Here is a 20,087-nt window from a genome sequence, read left to right as displayed (position 1 = left end):
CTTTGCATGAGTGACACCAGCTCACTGTATACTAATCAATTGCCAACTACATAATTCTGCAGTCACTGGCTCCTTTTCCTCCAAAAAGTGTCAAATTGATGAAATTCAAATGTTAATACCAGTTGGGTAACAACAATATAAATTCTTGTGGGTACCAAGCACACGCCAGGCTGGTTACAGAACCTTGCCGCCAGAGGTGAGAGGAGGGCGTTTGGACAGGCAGGATTTCCTGACGGAGGGTTGCCATGCTGGGGGCCCTGCTAACATTGGGCGCAAGAAGGTTCTGTAACCAGCCTTAGTACCAGTTGAGTAGCAACCACATGAATGTGAAGTACCAGATACCCATCAATACCATATCCCACAACATAGATTTAATCAGCTGAGTGGCAGTCACATATATTTGCATGAGTAGTAAACAAAATCAAGTATCAGCTTCCACAACTGCTTAATGCACCTAAAACATGAGCATACACCCAATATTTTATCACAGCAGTTCAGAGTTGAAACTTAAAGCTGTCCCATTTATCTGGAACCTCTTTGTAATATGCCAGTCTAGATACGCTTCTTAGGCCTCTACACGGCCAGGCCAACCAGCCATCTCATATAATGACCATCTCATTTAGTGCGATGGTACATGCATCATCACATGTTACTTTCCAAAAAATGCCTAATATCATACATATACTATCACATGAAATCATCCTCCATTTCCTGAAGAGATTTCCCTTTAGAAGCCAAATCCTTGTTAGACGTCATCTTCTCTGATACCATAAGCCCTTTGTAGCTCCTGATTTCTGCCTGCTTATCCTTCTCCATTTGCACCAACTCTTCTCTCCGTTTCTGATAACAGAAAGGTTGTATCAGTGGCTGCACATGATGCTACTTTTTGTAGTTTCAGGGCAAAAAAAGGACGGAGTGCCTACCTTATCCCTCAAGTAAGCTTTTCTTTCAGCTCTCTCTGCAGCATTATATGATTCTCTCTCAGCTGCAATAAAATTTAGCTTTAAATAACAATGAAAATTTAATAAAGATGAATCTAGACATAACAAAGTTAAGAAAGCACTAATCCCAATTTTTCATATCTTAAAATTAATTATTTGCTTCTAAAGCTTGCCACACCTTTCAAATCAGGTGTCCGTTCCACCTTTGTTTTGTTCAACCTGTTAACAACTTCGTTGATGCGCTTCTCCACCTTTACTGTTCGCACCTGAGAACATACCCATGTCTTCAAAACTGTTTTTACTCGCCAAATACTAGAGTATGGTAGCCCAATGTTTGCAGCACTTGTAATCAAGGTACTACTCAGTCTTGGGTAATTACAGACAAGCCCCCGCCCATCTTGGAAGGGGAAATCCCTCGTCCATGTCCGATGGATGGAAGGTCAAAATAGGTCAATCAGCCCCAGCGGACAGATGTCTGCAAAGGGCCTTAAAAGATACTGTCAACCACCTGCACACCATCTCAAGAGGCTGGGCCAGTCGATTGGCCAGCCCAAGGTAGCCCAAACTTGTGCCAGGCTGCCCATGTGTGAAACAGGCGGTCAGGCAGCAACAGGCAGCGATTGGGTAGGCTGACCACCCAGTCAGGCTGTTGTGGCAGTCAGGTAAGGGACAGCAGCTGGCTGACTAGCTCATGTAAGGGAGCCAGCGTTTGCATCTGAGCAGGAGGCTTCACTTGCAAATTGGGCTGATATCAGCAGAGATTGATTTCTCTTTTATATATTGAACAATCAGTTGTACTTTCATTCATTGTATGTACTATTTGGGTTAGATCTCTCTCTCTCTCTCTCTCTCTCTCTCTCTCTCTCTCTCTCTCTCTCTCTCTCTCTCTCTGTGTGTGTTAACCACTTTCACAACACTAGTAGTCCTACAGATACTACTCTCTTACAAGCTTGGGATTGTGAAAGCCGACTTGGCCAACATCCATGGATGCGGTCTTCCTCAAATTGGACCAAGGTGTATAAACAACATCCAGATTGTTCAGTTTGTTGCCTGCACAGAAAACAAGCTTTACAAAGGAAACCCACCTCTCCTTTCTAATAACTCAACCACATCATAATCTTGAGATACTAAGCAAACAGAAGCTTTATGAACAGTAATATTGCGCAAAAAATCACCTTGAATTGAGTTAGCTTTCACGAGCTGCACACAGTCCTCTAGAAGTTCTGGACTGATGTTATCAATTGTCTGCCTTTTGTGCAACCTTACATAGACGTGTGCAGAGGATAGCTTGTCTACATGAAACCTGCCTAGCCAAGAACGGAAAGTCAGAAACTGAATACACCTAAACATTCGTAAGAAACTGAGTGCAGTTTCACCTTTGTACAGCACTTTGAGACTTGCAAGAGAACTGAACATTTTTTTGTGTGCAAGTGCATTCACGTGCACGTGTACATGACATGTGTACAAGGGTATGTGTGCATGTGCATACTTCTATTAACAAAACATCCGCACTGCAACTCACAACAATACAAGTATGCTTGGCCTGTGTATGTAACAAACACTGCTTCAAATAAGTAGCATGCAGACAGCCTTTTGAAAGATTGACTATAAACTCTTCAGCATTCTTATTCGGGCCCTACTGATACTATGCATTCCCCTCTTCCTGGTGACCCTACTGTGTGTAGCCTGTAAACTGCTGTTCCATCTATCCCAATTTTCTGTTAATGTGCCTTCTGTTCTACTGAAAAGACCTCTATGTCAAGATCCATGCTTCTGAGACATGACTTCAGGTATGTGATTTTATGGTGAGTCGATTACTCCCTGTACTGCTGGCATGTAGAATAGAAAAGGTAGATTGCATCAAAGCCATTAACAAGCTGTGCGAGATGTCTAAGTCAAAGTGAAGAACTCTTTGAGTCAAGCCTTTTGAGTCCTCTCTACTTTATCTTGATGAGTGTAGCACATTGAACATGGCTGAGAGCCTCAAAAAATGTGATATAAGGGCACCGACTAGCTCATGTATGTCTAGCCCCCATTATGAGGGGCAGCCATGGTTGTAGCACACCTCCATAAGGTCACTAGACAGGCTGGATAGCAATGCACATGTAACATGCACCGGAAGTATTCGTAATTGAGGATCCTGTCACACAAATGCTCACGGCGTCTTCTGTATCCTGAGTTTCGCGAGTTAAGCAATCCACTTTATGACTTCAAACTTTAAGAGATTTGAGAGAGAGAGAGAGAGAGATAGAAACTATACACCGTAAGGGGTCCCAAATTACCCACGAAAGGGCCCCCTATCCTGTTACTGGAATAGTATTTGCTTTATTACTTTGAAGAGACTGACTGTGGACTGACGATAAGCCAAACGCAAGATCTTTGAGGACCAAGAGTCGGGCTGAACTATACACGGCTATAGAAGCACCAATGATGACCAATCTCGAGCTATGCACTCTTCCCAATGGATGTAGGAAGGCTGCAAATCTGAGGCTGAGAGAAGGGGGTGATTGGGACTGTTCTAGGCTATGTATGAATGCTGAAAATGAGTATGAATGCTGAGTTTTACCTTCACCAAGTGGCTGTAGCAAAACGATGCAAACAAGGATGCTAAAAACTGTATGAATGCTGAAAACGCAAGGTGCTCTGTCGGGCTGAATGCTGTAGATGCTGCGTTTTGCTTAATGCAGGCTGAATGCTCAAGCGTTGATGCTCCTATATGCTGATGGATGAAACGCTGATGATTGATGTGCTGAATTCTCCAATCGCTTATGCTCCTTGTGCTGAAGGCTCCAAGCGTTGAGGTCTTCTGGGCTGAATATGATATGAATGATGGAATGATGCAAAGCTCAACTATTTATATGATCTCTAGATGCTGGTCGGTTGTGGCTGAAGGGCTGGCCGACTGTACCTATTTATTCTCCATGACTTGTGCATGATAAATAAATGGTATTACATGCTAGAAATTATGGGGAAAATGCCAGATCAATTCTAATAAATGCTAGATGTTATTTGAAGGCTTCTGCAAAATGGATGAATGCTATGCATTCTGCAGAGTGCTTTCTAATGCAAACCCTAAGGCTTCTACAGGCTCTACATGCATGAATGCATCTCTTCAAGTGGGTTAAGGGACTTGAGTCTTGGACTGACTGACTGACTGACTGTCTAAGGCTTAGGAATGACCTACGTAGCTCGTGCCTGACTTATCCTGGACTAAGGATTACAATGGGGTCACGGCGTACAACAAATATCATTCTAGAGGGTACTAATAACGTACAATGTTGCACTGATGATGATGATCCATCTTGAGACCATGCACTACAGTGCAAAGTGCATGTGATAGCACACGGCCTAGGCACGCTGGAACAGGCCGGGCAGATGTGCATAGAGGAGGTTTGGCAGCCTGGACAACAATCTTGGGCAGCCCTAGGCAATTGTCGAGCAGCCATGAGGCAGGTCATACAGCAGTCAGACCATACTAACTAGCCCAACCCTATTCCTATATAAAGGGCGTTAGGATATTTCAATATCACAAGTTTCTGGGTTCCGTCTAAATGTAACACGCGGAAGCTTTGGGAGTCTTCTTTCAGCCCTAAATACTACTGGAAGCATGCTGAGGCAAAACGTAGACATGAAGTGAGAGTAGAGAGAGAGAGAGAGAGAGAGATGCTGGAAATTCAGTATATTAATATAGTACAAAAAGGTACTCAGTCCACAGCCCTAGGCTGCCTTCTTGGAAAAGGTGAACATCACCAAAATCTGTCCCTAACTGGGACCCTAAAGACCCAACTACCAAATGAGTTGAATGAAAAGAATGAGGAGCAACTCTTGCTATTTATAGTCCCTTGAACTTCATGGAGAGCTGGCCGACTGCTGTCGGCCAGCTGACTAGACAAAAATTCAGTAATCATCATGCGCCTGTAGCCGCCTTTGTCTTGGTTCAGCCAACAGCTCCTGTTCTGTTTCTGGTACAGACGACAGGGATCCAAGTCCATTCTCCAGTCCAACACTGCACCTTGTGCTCCAAGTCCTAGCTCTATCTGGTTCATACTCTTTATCTGGTTGCCTCTTCTGGACCGGCACCTGAGAATGTCCCATGGCATTGTATGCACATGACACTAAAGCCCTGGTCTACAAGCAATTTGGAGAGCTGAAAATTAATCTACAACTAGCTTTTCTGACCAAGAGACACGAGTGTCGAGCAGAACTTAAGCTGAGATTCATCCATACTTTTTTTTTTCAAAACGAGACTTCTATTAAGTATGAGAAAAACATACAAAAATCACTGGGCATGGCACACTTTTCGGATTCCCCAAAACGTGTCCAAGATTCCTGTCATCATCAATTGTGAGCTAGGAATAAGCCACATGCACGTTAAATGAGAAATGAGGCAAGGCACACAGTGTTCGGTGGTCTATGCTCAGACTGCCCAGACCATTACCATTGCTTTAGAGAAGTACTAGGGTCTACATGACTAATTCCATAAGATTGTCCTTCGGGACAACCTCCCTCCTAAGCCCCCCCCCCCCCCCCCCCCCCGGTCTAGACCGGAAGATAACAGAATCCCGCACTAGGAACCTTGAGCAAGTTTCCGTATCGCCTGAGCAAGGCTATGGAATCGGAGTGGGACCGCCAACTCCAAGAATTGTTGCAATCAGGGTTCATATGTTCCAATGCTCCCATTTGCAGCACATCTTTTTTGTCAAGAAAAACGATGGATCTTCCAAATTTTGTTGATTATTGTGCCCTGAACAAGCTGATAGTCAAGAGCAAGCTTTCAATGCCTAGGTTTGATTATATCCTAGAGAGGCTGAATAGAGCCAAGGTGTTTTCAAAGCTTGACCTAAAAAGTGGAAACCATCGGATCGTCAAAGGGGACATCCCAAAGACAACCCCCCACACTGAACTGGCCACTACGAGTTTGTTGACATGCCCTTCAGTCTGACGAGCGCCCCAACGACATATGATGACATGTGTCTAGCCTCATAAGAGTCCTCATCTAAACCTAATCTAGTGACCTAGCCCAAGAAAGGACTGAATGAATCACAAGAACTCAACATAATGCTATTTATAGGCCTTGGAAAACAATTGTGGGCTGGCCGACCTGCTAGAGCCGACAAAGATCCCTCCATAAAAGCAAGCCGACAGCTCCCTGGGTGATTCTAGAGTCTTCCTTCCCATGCCTAGCTACTGTAGCTCCAAAGTCTCCTTCCAAAACTAGTTCTTTATCTGTTGCCCTTCTAGGATCAGCCCTGTGATCAGCATGTACTTGTGCATGGACATGACATCCCCCTCTGCTAAACTTGATGACGGGCACAGGTGTGTGGCGGCGTCCAAGCGCTCTGTAGGCGGCACAAGTGACAGCAAACAACAGCACACGTGCTCGCAGAACTGGTGGTGACGAAGGCAGCAACAATAGCAACGATAGTAGAAGGCAGGGCTGGTGGAGATGGTTGCAGCGCTCGCAGCAGGTGGCAGAAGCGTTGGAGGCAACTGGTGCACAAGCGACAATAGCCATACGTTACAGGTGGCACACAGGCAGCAACAGTTAGCGCAGATGGGGACGTGGCCAATTTTTGTTCTTGGATGCCTGTCATCATCCCTTTGTCTATTCACGGAGTCCCAGACCTGTCATCCTTCCCTTCCTGGCAACCTTCTCACTAAAAACCCTGGCCGGTCTCCAAATCCACTCCAACTCTGATGAAGATCTATGCATCTGTTCCATCATGTCCCCCATGCCTTCATGCCCTGTCCCTGAACACTTTCTCTGGTCTTCTTTTGCCAAGTATTGAGTCTGGCGCTCTCACTCCACCCCTATGAGGATCATCCTCCCTTGGAACCGTTGCCTGAAAGCCTTTCCTAGTGTGCCCCAAGTGGCACCCGACTCACAGGACTGCCATTCCCCTTGGGTCTTGTGCACAACCAACCAACCAACCTCCTGGGAACTTCTTCCATGTCTTGTGTTCCTTTCCTTGGATTGTGCACCTTCATCTGGGACTGAATCAGTGTTTAGCCTTGTTGAGCTTGATGCTCAGATACCAATATCACATGCGGAAGCTCTGGGAGTCTTCTTTCAGCCCTAAACACCATCCTGTAACGTGCTTCATGCAAAATGCATTGTAGAAGATAGAGAAGAGAGAGAGAGAGAGAGAGAGAGAGAGAGAGAGCTGAGTATTCAATATATTCATAATGTACAAAAAGGTGTACAAGTCTTGCAGCCATAGGCTGCCATCAAAGGGGGGCCTAGACTCGTAAGAGTCCTTATCTAAACCTAATCTAGTGACCCAGCCCAAGAAAGGACTGAAGGAATCACAAGAACTCAACACAATGCTATTTATAAGCCTTGGAAAACAATTGTGGGCCGGCCGACCTGCTGTCAGCCAGGTCCCCTGGACAACCTTCTTGCTACAGCTGACAGAGATCCCTCCATAAAAGCTGGCCAACAGCTCCCTGAGTGATTCCACAGTCTTCCTTGTTGGGGTAAAGGCACTATGCCCACCCTTATAGTGTGTACAAGCCCATAAGTTATAGTACATAGTACACTTAGTACTTTTAATGTACTAAGTGCACACTGTGTACTAGTGCAATATACATGTGTGATAGGGGAGTCACACACTCATTCCCATGAGTTGACTTATCCCCACAACTCTCTCTCTCTCTCTCTCTCCCTTGCTTCTCTGTGTGTATATCTCCCACATGAAACCTAACCCTAATTAACTCTCCCATTCAACTAGTATCAGAGCCTTGGCACGAGCAGAGGAGCTTTCTGGTGCTCAGCAAGGAGCACATGCGCTGCAAACAAACAGGCTGTCGTGTTGGGCGCTGCAAGACAGTGGAAGTCGCCTGTGTGCAGTGTTGGCCACTAGGTGAAGGCTTTCAAGCGTTGGGCGCTAGACGGCTGGCTTTCAAGCGTTGGGTGGCGCACCAGGAAGGGGGCGAACCTTCAACAAGATCGTCGTCGACCACCAGCTGGGAGGAGTAGCCGTGGGGCACCGTCAACAGCCGTGAGACGCCGACTCGTGAGAGGAAGGCCCGTCGCGTGTAGTGCTATCCACTAGGCAGGCTTGCTCGTAGGCGTGGTGGTGGTCCGCATGAGTAAGCGAGGCGTTCTTGGCCACAAAGCGTGTAGCGCTACTAAGCGAAGGCGTAAAACCGCTCAGCAGCGAGCGAACACATCTACGAGGCGGAGCAGGCTTCCTGCAGTCAAAGACAGCGAATCGCCAAGCATTGAGTCGACGTCTGCGGCCCTCGGTTCCCAAGATCGTTGTCTCTGCGGTGTGTGCGTCTGTCCCCGCTGAGGAGTTTCGATGGTGTGCGATTGACAAGGCGGCCTGGAGGGAGCGCTTCGCCCTCTTCTACAAGCTCGCCAGACCTCATTTGAAGTTTGTCAGGCAAGCAGCAAAAGTCTCAGTAGTGGGAGCTGTTGTTGGAGGGCTGTCGACATCAGCCCTGGTGTGGAGATTCGGAAAGAGTCCTCATGCTAGGAGAAGCCTTGTACGCCTGCACCTGCCCGACTACAACAGTAGTATACAGCAGCAGCAAATTCGACACCCCCTCTCTGCAACAGCATCAACACAAAGAAATTCAACCTGCAAATCAACAAAAAAATCAGAAAATTACCTGAGGTACTTGCTTCAATTTTTTTGGAATTTGCATGTCCAATTTGCAATTGAGCAGGTACAATCATCAATTGAGTAGGTCAGGTGCCGAATTGCTCAATTTTTGAGCAAAATTGGCAAAATTGGGTGACATTGGTCACAATCAGGATCAATTTGCAGGAAATTGGATGTCGAAATTTGGGGCTTTTGATGTAATTGTGCAATTAAGCATTCATACATGCTGTATGATGTGAGAAATCGCACATTCGGGCAAAATTGCAGCAAATTGCAGTGCAAATCAAGGGGCTTTTGTGCCGATTGCATTGATTTGCATGCAGGCACTCGTATTTGATGCTTTGGGCAATGTGTTGATGCCTGTCAAGCACTCAATGTGCCTGTAAATCAAGGGGCTTTCATGTATTGGATGTATATGTGGCCAGGGGGAAGCACTGTGAAGACTCTGGATGCCTTCATGCGCGTCAATGTACCATGTATGATCAGCAATTGATCTTAAATCAAGGGGCTTTTCAAGATTTTATGCTTGTTAAGCTTGGCAAAGCAGCAGGCAAGACTTTTATGCCTTGAATCCTCGGAAATCAGCTTGCAGTCAAGGGGCTTTTGCCCAATTTCTATTTGGGACTGTTGTATGCAGTGTTCGGGACTGTAAAAGTCTGATTTTCACTCATTTGGACAGCCAGGAGAGCATTTATTGCTACTGTACCTGTTGGTACAGATTTGGTACAGCTTTGTACAAGTTTTGGCATGGCTGCTGCACATTGATTTGAGTGAGTAAAAAAGTTCAATTTCAGCTACTGTACTTGCCGGTACAACATCATTGGTGAGCACTTAGTACTGCTGTACAGTACTTTGGAAGGGGAACAGAGCACATTTAAGGTGCTGTCCTAAATCTGCAACAACCAGATTTTGGTGATTTCATCACATACATTGGGAGTAGAGTTGCATTTGTCATGTGCAGCTTGTGAGTGCTGCTTTTGTGACCATATGATGGATGGGCTTATGAAATTGTAAAAAGTTCTTCTATCTTGCTGTATATGTTCCAAGAGTGAATAAAGTTGAAATCTTTGTTCTTGTCTTGAGTCTTGTTCTCTTGAGACTTTTCTTGGTGGTTAATCTTAATTAAATTTTCTCTCAGTCTTATATTCGTGCATCTAAGTCCCGCTCCAAAAAGGACTTGGAATGCCATTATTGTGGCAAGAAGGGACACATCAAAAAGCAATGCTACAAATGGAAAAATGATCAAAAGGAAAAGGGAAAAGGCAAAGACAAAGACAAAGATGAAGCCAAAGATGTAAAGCCGAAGGGCAAAAGTGGAGTCAAGATTGAAGAAATCAATGTGTCACATGCAGGTGACAGTGAGGATGAGGTCCTATTCACGTCTTCACTTGATGCCCATTCACTTCTTACAGGAGATGGTCATGGTATGCACTCATGGATCATTGATTCAGGTGCCTCCTTTCATGTCACAGGTTGCAGAGACTTGTTTGTCAGGTATACTGCTGGCAATGAAGGAGTAGTTTATTTGGATGATAACCATGCATGCAAGATTCTTGGCAGAGGTGATGTGAGGCTTGTGTTTTCAGATGGCTCACAGCTTATGCTCCATGATGTCAGGCATGTGCCTGAGATCAAGAAGAACCTGCTTTCTACTGGACAGCTTGATGATGGTGATTATGTTACCACATTTGGTCGTGGAAAGTGGAAGATTAGTAAGGGCTCACTGGTTGTTGCCAGAGGCTCTAAGGTGGACACTCTTTACTTCATGCATGCAGGTGTTTGTCACCATGCTAATGTAAATGCAAACGAGCTGCCGGAAATCTCTATGTGGCATAGCCGGTTGGGACACATGAGTGTCAAAGGAATGGAGCAATTGTCTCGTTTGGGTTACTTGCCTTCTCTAAAGTTTTCAAGTTTTCAGTTTTGTGAGCATTGTATATATGGCAGGCAACTGCAGTGCCCCCACAAGAAAGCTCTTGGACAGAAAGATGCTCAGTTAGAGCTTGTGCATACAGATATATGTGAGATGCCTCAGCTTTCTTTGGGAGGGGCAAAATATTTTGTGTCTTTTATTGATGATGCCACACGCTGTTAGAAGTCATCTCCTGTCTAGATTTATACACCAGGGCCTTTGTTGTGGGTGTGCCCGCCCTTATGAGGTGTTTTCCCATTTTTCCCCACTCTCCGCATTTTTCCCCTATTTTTTTTCATTTTTCTGAGGCTTGGGAGGGCTGTCAGAGGGTGCCAAGAGCAGTACAGTGCTGGCCGACTGGATGTTTATCAGTCGTGGGCACTCTTGCTGCTGGCCGACTGGATTTGATCAGTCGTGGGCACCTGTTTTGCTGGCCGACTGCATTTATGCAGTCGTGGGTCTTTTCATCAGTCGTGGGCATTCCTTCTGCTGGCCGACTGCCCTCTAGGGGGGTATATATAGGTCCTCAGCCCCCATACCTCATTTGTATCATTCCTCGGGATCTTCTTGTGTATATAGAGCAGAGTTACACGCCTACATCTGTCTCTCTCTTGTGCTGTTTTTCTGCCTGCGTTTTTGCTTTTGCTCGTGTTCCCAGATTTGGTCATCATCTCCGCTGCATATTCTGACATGGTATCAGAGCCCTAGGCTCTAGATAGGTCTTGGGATTTGTGTGAGCAAGAGGGGGCTGTTTTGTGGCTGATTGGTGGACTGTTTTGGGCTGATCGGGAAGAGGAGAAGCAAGAGGAAGGCGGGCTGATTTGCTGGACAGCCACTTGCAGGTATCAGTTCTTCTTTGTTCCCACCCACCCACCCTTTTCAGAGTACATCCCTGCGATGGCAGATCTGTTTGAGATGGCCGAGAGACATGTGAAGATCCCGACACTCCCCACGTTCCCGGTGGACCGTCAGTTGGACGGGAGCAACTACGGCATATGGAAGGTGATGATGGAATCCGTTTTGGAGTCTTACGACCTCGCCGATTTCGTCGTTGTTGGTGTTCCACGGCCGGAAGTAGAGGAAGGGGAGTTACCGTCAACCCGAAAGGACCGGGAGGCCCAGACGCAGATGTGGGATCGCGTCAACGCCAGGGTCCGTTCGTTTATTTTCCTCAATTGCACACCGCAGGTAATCAATCATGTCAAGCACATGACGCTGGCCAGAGGTATTTGGCAACATTTGGCCTCACTTTACAACAGGGTATCGCCCATGAAGAGGATTTCCTTGGAAGTACAGATGCGGGTTATGAGCCCTGCAAAGTCGTCGACGATGCGGGAGCATATTAACAAGCTGCAGGCTCTTCAGCAGGAAGTTCTTCAAGCTGGGAAGGAGATATCGTCAGAGGACATGGCCATCACGTTGCTGTCACATTTGCCCTCTTCGTACTCAGCATTCTACTCGTCGTTGATTACCAGTGGCAGGCTCAGCACCATCACGTGGGAGGAGCTTGTGCCCATGGTCCTGGACCAGGAGGAACGATTTACGAACCCTCCTCAGGGTGGAGGTTCGGAGGCCTTTACTGGCCAACGGTCGAAAGGCCGTAACTCGGGCAAAGGGAAGGCTTCATCGGAGAAGTCTTCAGAGAAGATGTCCGTTAGTGACCGCGAGAAACTGAAGGCAGAGAGGACTTGTAATGATTGTGGCGAGAAAGGCCACTACTGGAGACAGTGTCCCAAGCGGAAGACCGAGAAGGGTGAAGACTCCTCAGGAATCATGAAGACTCCGGTTTTTGTGCACCTGGAGGTGATGGACACCGATGCTTCATTTTCTTCAGGCAGGGAGGAGATTGGAGGACTCTCCGCAGCGGATACTCGGGAGTGGATTCTCGATAGTGGTGCTTCCAGGCACATGACTCCTTCCCGTTCCGGTTTACAGGATCTCTGCAGGCTTTCTGGTCATATTCTTACTGGGGATACGTCCACTATCCCAGTTCACAATGAGGGCAGGATGGAGATAGTTCCCGATGGCAGAGGGGGGAAGCATTCCTCCCAGGTGTTGTATGTTCCGGCACTTGGTTTTCATCTGTTGTCAGTGCATCAGGTTTGCAAGACTGGCGTACGGGTGGAGTTTGATGAGCATTTTGTTGCTCTCCGGGACAAAGCAACAGGCCAGGTGGTTTGGGAAGGCGGAGTGGAGAATGGAGTTTACAGGCTTTCAGCACTCTCTCTCCCAGGTCCTCAGGATTGTGATGAGTGGCAGTCTGGTAATGGCCACTTAAGTGTGGATACGCTGCATGTGCGGGCTTTCCGAGACCAGGTGGTGGATAGCTTGCCAGTAGATGGCAGCACTTGGCAGGAACTTTCCAGTACTGATGTTGGTAGTTCTTGTGTTCGTGAGTCAGAGGAAGCTGAACAGGTCACTTATGCTCTGATGTCTCGTAGTGTTCGGGACATAGAACTTCCAGTTGTTGAGGATGTTCTTTCCACGGGGACCTTTCGGAAAGCCTGGCAGGTGGCAGGTGCTTACTTGCAGAAGGAGGTGGTTTCTCCAGGCTTTGTGGTTCCGGATTCAGAGGGGGTGGTTGACAGGTTTCATCAGGTTTCCAGGACTTGCTTGTGCACCGTAACAGGTGTTGATCCTTGTGAGCAGTGTGATGTCTCTGAGACTCAGAAGCTGTATGGTTCATTGATCTGGTTGATGGACACCAGATTGGACGGGAGCTTCCTGATGAGGCGGTTGAGCTCATGGTTGCAGATGTCTCTTTGTGAGGCAAGATCGCGTTTCCTGTGGTTTCTGCGGCATGCGAAGGATCATGGACTCTTGTACACAGGAGGGGGATTGTTGGATGGAGTCCGACTCCACGGTTGGAGTGACTCGGTTTGGGGAGGAGATCCGGACACGAGGAGATCTACTTATGGCCTAGGAGCAGTTTTACGGAGCAGGAGGAGGTTACATTGCAGGTTTGGGCTTCCACTGGAGGAACCCATGGTCATCCCGAGGCACTTTGTTCGTGAACAGATTGTTGCTGATGACATCTTGCTGGAGTTCTGTTCGACGGAGAACAATACGGTGGACCTCTTCACGAAGTCGCTCTCTCAGGACTTGCTCAGGCGGCACCCCAGCTCCCAGTGGTTGGTTTCACAGCCAGGAGCTGAGAGGGGGTGTTAGAAGTCATCTCCTGTCTAGATTTATACACCAGGGCCTTTGTTGTGGGTGTGCCCGCCCTTATGAGGTGTTTTCGCATTTTTCCCCACTCTCCGCATTTTTCCCCTATTTTTTTCCATTTTTCTGAGGCTTGGGAGGGCTGTCAGAGGGTGCCAAGAGCAGTACAGTGCTGGCCGACTGGATGTTTATCAGTCGTGGGCACTCTTGCTGCTGGCCGACTGGATTTGATCAGTCGTGGGCACCTGTTTTGCTGGCCGACTGCATTTATGCAGTCGTGGGTCTTTTCATCAGTCGTGGGCATTCCTTCTGCTGGCCGACTGCCCTCTAGGGGGGTATATATAGGTCCTCAGCCCCCATACCTCATTTGTATCATTCCTCGGGATCTTCTTGTGTATATAGAGCAGAGTTACACGCCTACATCTGTCTCTCTCTTGTGCTGTTTTTCTGCCTGCGTTTTTGCTTTTGCTCGTGTTCCCAGATTTGGTCATCATCTCCGCTGCATATTCTGACACACGCAAGGTGTGGGTTTATCCTCTTCGTTTGAAGAGTGATACATTCTCAGTGTTTGAGAAGTTTGTTGCTCTTGTTGAGAATCAAACTGGCAAAACACTGAAGGCTTTGCGTTCTGACAATGGTGGAGAGTATATGTCCAAACAGTTTCAGGACTTTTGTGATGCTAAAGGCATCAAGAGGGAGCTCTCTACTCCTTATGATCCTCCACAAAACGGGACAGCAGAGAGGATGAACAGGACCATTCAGGAGAAGGTCCGTTCTATGTTGTCACATGCTGCGTTACCTCATGGTTTTTGGGCTGAAGCTGTTATGACAGCCGTTCATCTTATAAACAGGTCACCTAACACGAGGCTTGGTGGGAAAGTGCCAGAGGAAGTATGGACAGGGAAGCCTCCATCATACAAGCACTTGAGAGTGTTTGGTTGCGTTGCGTACGTGCACATACGCAGGGAAATGTGCACCAAACTTGATCCTAAGTCTCACAAATGCATATTCCTAGGATATGGTGACAAAGGTGAAATGGGGTATAGACTTTGGGATCCCGTAAATAGAAAGATTATACGCAGCAATGATGTCTTTTTTGATGAAACATGCATGTATAAGGAGCCTGCAAGGCAACAGGAGCCTGGCAGAGTCATCTTTGATGATGATGGACATCATGGACAACAACCAAGGGCTGTAAATCAGCCATTACAGCAGCAAAACCAGCCCTTAAATGGTGCTGAAAATGGTCCAAATGGACAGCCAGAGATGGCAGAAGATATCCCTATGGATATACCACAGTTAGAGGAGATACCGGGCATGATTTTTCAGCCTTATGGCATGGAACAGGAGCCACCAATAGGTGATATGCAGGCTGGACAGCAACCTACAAATGATGGTCATTGGGTACGGTGGTCCACAAGACCCTCCAGAGCCCCTGACAGGTTTGTTCCAGGGGTTGACTACTTGATGCTCACTGACTGTGGGGAGCCCTCATGTTATAAGGAGGAGACAAGGCTCTTTGGGAGCGTGCCATGAAGTCAGAGATGGATTCTCTGCACAAAAATGGAACATGGAAGTTGGTGCATTTGCCTACAGGCAAGAAGGTTTTGCCATGCAAGTGGGTTTACAGGCTCAAAGTTGCACTTGATGCAAAGCCAAGATACAAAGCCAGGTTAGTGGCTAAGGGCTTCAAGCAGGAATATGGTGTGGACTTTGATGAGATCTTCTCTCCAGTGGTCAAAATGACCACACTTAGAGCTGTGTTAGCTTTGGTTGCGCATGATGATCTGGACTTGATTCAGATGGATGTGAAGACTGCTTTTCTTCACGGTGATCTCCATGAGGAGATATATATGCAACGGCTAGAGGGTTATGCAGTGAGTGGAAAGGAGAAGCTTGTATGCAAGCTGAAAAAGAGTCTTTATGGACTCAAACAGGCACCAAGGGAATGGTATCATAAATTTGATACATTCATGAAATCCCAGGATTTCAGGAGAAGTGACATAGATCACTGCTTGTACACCAAGAAAGCTTTGGATGGCAGTCTATTGATCCTCATCTTGTATGTTGATTGCCGGGAAATCTCGTAAAGAGATGGATGCCTTAAAAAAGAGGCTACATCAAACCTTTGATATGAAGGATTTGGGTGATGCAAATCACATTTTGGGTACGCGGATACTTCGGGACAGAAATCAGCATGTGTTGTATTTGTCTCAGAAGGAATACATTGGCAAAGTTTTGCAGAGGTTCAATATGGATGAGGGGAAGAAGACTAGTACTCCTTTGCCTCCATATGTGAAACTCAGTGCTATGGACAGCCCACAGTCAGATAGTGGCAGGGCTGATATGGCCAAGATTCCGTATGCTTCAGCTTGTGGCAGTCTCATGTATGCCATGGTTGCTACTAGGCCGGACATTGCATTTGCAGTGGGAGTGGTTTCTAGATACATGGCCAACCCTGGCAAGAAGCATTGGGAAGCAGTGAAAGGTGTCATGAGATACCTGAAGGGCACACAGGATATGTGCATATGTTTTGGCAAACAGGATGCATTAGTGCATGGTTACACGGATTCGGATTATGCCGGTAATCCAGATAACCGGAAGTCTACTACCGGTTATGTGTTTACATTCACAGGAGGTGCTGTGTCATGGATATCCAGGATGCAGAAGTGCACTGCCTTATCTACTACAGAGGCCGAGTATATTGCAGCCACAGAGGCTTGCAAGGAGGCATTATGGCTATCTCGGTTAGTGGTTGATTTGGGTTATACAGGGGATATTCCATTGTTGCATTGTGACAGTCAGAGTGCCATCCAGTTCGCAAAGAACCCTGTCTTTCATGCAAAGACGAAGCATGTGGATATGAAGTATCACTTCATCAGAGAGGTGATAGAGAACAAGCAAATTCAGCTTGTTAAGATTCATACGGATGACAATCCGGCTGATCTGTTGACAAAGAGTTTGCCTCCGGAGCGGTTTGCTCATTGCAGACACTTGATGGGCATTGGATGAGGCCAGTTTCAGCCTTGATATGGCCTTGTATATTATCATGTACATGCTGATTTTTCTTTTCTTTCATTTAAGGGCACTTTGTCTTTAAGTGGGAGGTTGTTGGGGTAAAGGCACTATGCCCACCCTTATAGTGTGTACAAGCCCATAAGTTATAGTACATAGTACACTTAGTACTTTTAATGTACTAAGTGCACTATGTGTACTAGTGCAATATACATGTGTGATAGGGGAGTCACACACTCATTCCCATGAGTTGACTTATCCCCACAACTCTCTCTCTCTCTCTCTCCAGACATTGTATCAGATCCACCATGATGTAACTTTTGGTCTCATAGGTCATTATGGCCTTTTGAAGACGTTAATATAACATTTCATTTCATTTCTCCCTTGCTTCTCTGTGTGTATATCTCCCACATGAAACCTAACCCTAATTAACTCTCCCATTCATTCCTAGCCATGCCTAGCTGCTATAGCTCCAAAGTCTAGTTCCAAAATTGATTCTTTATCTATTGCCCTTCTAGGATCAGCCCTGGCATCAGCATGTACATGTGCATGCACGCTCTGCTAAACTTTATGATTGGATTCCAACTTCTGTTCTTCGATGACTGTCATCATCCCTTTGTCTATTCACGGACTCCCTAACCTATCATCCTTCCCTTCTTGGCAACCTTTTCACTGAAAACCCTGGCCAGTCTCCAAATCCATCTACGCATTTGAATCCAGTGAGCATTCTGATTGAGTGGAATGAAGAAGCTACGAGAATTGGAGCCACTCTACCCGGACCGACATTTTCGAGGAGATAGTAGCCCCTGTTCAAGTTTGTGGTTTTTCACCACTCCAAGCCCTCTACGCCAGATAATGGCGCGACGATCTTCTCTTTCCCCTTCAGTGCAGCCCCGGGGATAGAGTGGGATCCCGAGATGGTGGCAGCTACCATCCAGGGCCAGGCAGTCGAGTTGTCCCAGAACCTTCAAGATCTTCACATCCCCAACATTCTCATCCATTTCTGGCCCTTGGCTAGGATGGAGCTTGGAGGTTCTGCTCATCGAGGCCAGGGCAGGGAGATGGTAGTCTCCAACCTGGAGGTGCTACTTTTTGTCTTCATGCATACGTTTGTCGTGGTACCTCTTCCCCCCTCTTACAGATACCTCTATTGTGATAGATGGAATCCGGAGCATGCATACGCTTGCACTTGTACAGAGTGGCACTACATGGAGGACAAGATTAGTGCCCACCTGGCACACCTTCGCCCCTGCACAGATTGTGATTATTCCCTGTCTAAACCCTCGCCCAAGACTCTTCGAGTGGAGGTGTGGATTGTCGCATGGAACATTCAAGGTTTAGGGAGGCCTCGGTGCTTTCAGAGACGAGGTGTCCTACGAGGCAAACTCCAGAGAGCCATGGTTGGGGGACCCATAGACATTTTATTCCTCTAGGAGCATCACCTCTCAAAGGGCCGCACCTGCAGATGCGGGAAGATTCTTCCAAGCAAAAGTCACACTTTTTGGTCCCCATCTTTCGGCCCATCTGGGACGCAAGGAGGGGTGTGTATTTCTGTCAGTGAACGACTCCTGCCGGCAATGACTGGCTCACGAGTCATCGTCCCCGGGCGTGCACCAGTGGATTACCATTACTATTGGAGAGGATAGCATTGGCTTCCTCAACGTTTACGCTCCAAACGCTGTTGCAGGTAGAGCCCTCTTTTGGAGCTCAGTTTGGTAAGCCCTCCCTCAAGCTGACTTTTGGTGCTTGGGTGGTGACTTCAACATGATAGAGGCAACAAAGAATAGACTTGGGGGTGGCACGGCCAAATTTTCAGGAGTAGAGTACTCAGCCTGGGAGGAGATGGTTGTTGCAGTCAGGGGACAGGACCCTTGGCATCTTTCAGAGTTTGGGCATAGCCCTTGGTGCCTTCGCTTCTCGAGATCGGATAGGAGCAGCACCGGCCCCAACCTCTCTAGACTTGACAGATTTTACATGGATGAGTGAGCTTGCAACCGAGGGGGTATGATTGGTATTTTGGCAAGCACTACATTTTCTGACGACGCCCCGGTTATTTTGTCCTTAGAGGACCCCTGGAGGCATGACAGGCAAATGAGCTTGAGGATCCCGGACAGCCTCATTCAAGACCCAAAGATTTGCAACAAGCTAGAGTAGATATGGGAGGGATTGGATTTTCTTTCAAGCTCTGCTGCACGCACAATGGATGAGGGCTTAGGAAAGATTAGTTGTTTCTTGTTGCGCAGGAGGCAGCCCAGAGGCGTTTAGAGGGTTTCCGAGAACAGGAGAGGAGTTTGCGGAGGAGTCTTGCCTCTCTACAACGGCTTCACGAGAGGTCCCCGGATAGTCAATGGATCGAGAGTCAGCTTGCTGCCACTCGCACGGAGATCAGATCCATAGAGGTGTCGAATCCCCATAGGATCTCCTCGTAGAACGCTCCTGGTACAAGACTCGAAACCTGCAAACAAACCAAACAAACATGACGGGGGTGCAAGCCTGACTCACCTCCCAACCTTGATAGCCGTGGGCAAGCCCACAAGTCTTGGCTGCCCCCACCAAGCCACGAGCTGAGCTAACTAGATGGACGTACCGACCAATCTCTACCTCATAACGTCCCATACCGCCACGAAGCTACCCTCGCGGGCCTCGAGACTGTTGCCCGGCTGCATGAAGCACGTGCACGTCTGCACTAGATCCAGGCTCCTGACCATAGAGCTCTCACAAAGACACACGAGACTCTATATGACTAATGACTAACCTTGGCCACCCTTTTATAGGCTCTTGGCCGGTCATCGGGCGTCCACACTTGGGTGCCTGCCCGTCCATACTTGGGTGCCCGCCCGTTACTCTATCCCTAACTCAGCTCGCCAATCAGCCTGCCTAGCTCCAAGCTTCCCCAAATCTCGAAGCTAGTCTTGATTCACTTGATTCCCAAGGAGGGTGGTGACAGATTGGAGATCCGACACTGGAGATCCATCACTCTTGTAGGGACAACCTATAAGATCTTGGCCAAGGCCATCAGCAGGAGACTTCAGTCTTTTCTCCCATACTTGATCCACGACACTCAGACCAGCTTTGTTCAAGATCGGAGCATTCTGGACAACATCTTCACCTTCTGGAAAGCGACAGCTTCGGCCAGGATGCGGCAACAGGACCTCATTGTGCTACTCCTCGACTTTGAAAAAGCTTATGATAGAGTGGATTGGAGCTTTCTGGAGGGCACTATGAGCCGGATGGGATTCCCCATGGAGTGGATTCGTGGAGTCTCAGGACTTTACTCAGCCTCACACAACCAGGTTCTCATTCAGGGAGCCCGTGGTGGCGACACATTCCCCCTCTCTCGCTCGGTTAGACAAGGCTGTCCTTTGGCACCTTACCTCTTCCTATTCGTCGCCGAGGCCATGAGTAGTTTTCTCTCCACCCACGGGCTTCAGGGATTGCGTCTTCCCC

The 20,087-nt window shown here is 47.5% G+C and overlaps 1 protein-coding gene across 1 annotated transcript in view; it reads right to left on the bottom strand.

Moving 5' to 3' along the window:
* Window positions 1–369: 369 nt before the first annotated feature.
* The window catches only part of LOC147617343 (uncharacterized), a 31,207-nt gene continuing 11,489 nt past the window's right edge, over window positions 370–20,087 (bottom strand). The window contains exons 2-6 of the mRNA XM_086776986.1: window positions 2,117–2,244; window positions 1,888–1,991; window positions 1,120–1,207; window positions 924–985; window positions 370–840 (exon numbers count right to left, since the gene is read on the bottom strand). Coding sequence (XP_086633112.1) covers window positions 688–840; window positions 924–985; window positions 1,120–1,207; window positions 1,888–1,991; window positions 2,117–2,244 — 535 coding nt within the window. The 3' untranslated portion in view covers window positions 370–687. The remainder of the gene's footprint in view (window positions 841–923; window positions 986–1,119; window positions 1,208–1,887; window positions 1,992–2,116; window positions 2,245–20,087) is intronic.

This window comes from Cibotium barometz, chromosome 37 (genome assembly GCF_041138505.1).
Source record: "Cibotium barometz isolate CiBa-2024 chromosome 37, ASM4113850v1, whole genome shotgun sequence".
Taxonomy (NCBI): Eukaryota; Viridiplantae; Streptophyta; class Polypodiopsida; order Cyatheales; family Cibotiaceae; genus Cibotium; species Cibotium barometz.
This window is presented reverse-complemented; position numbering and strand designations above follow the sequence as displayed.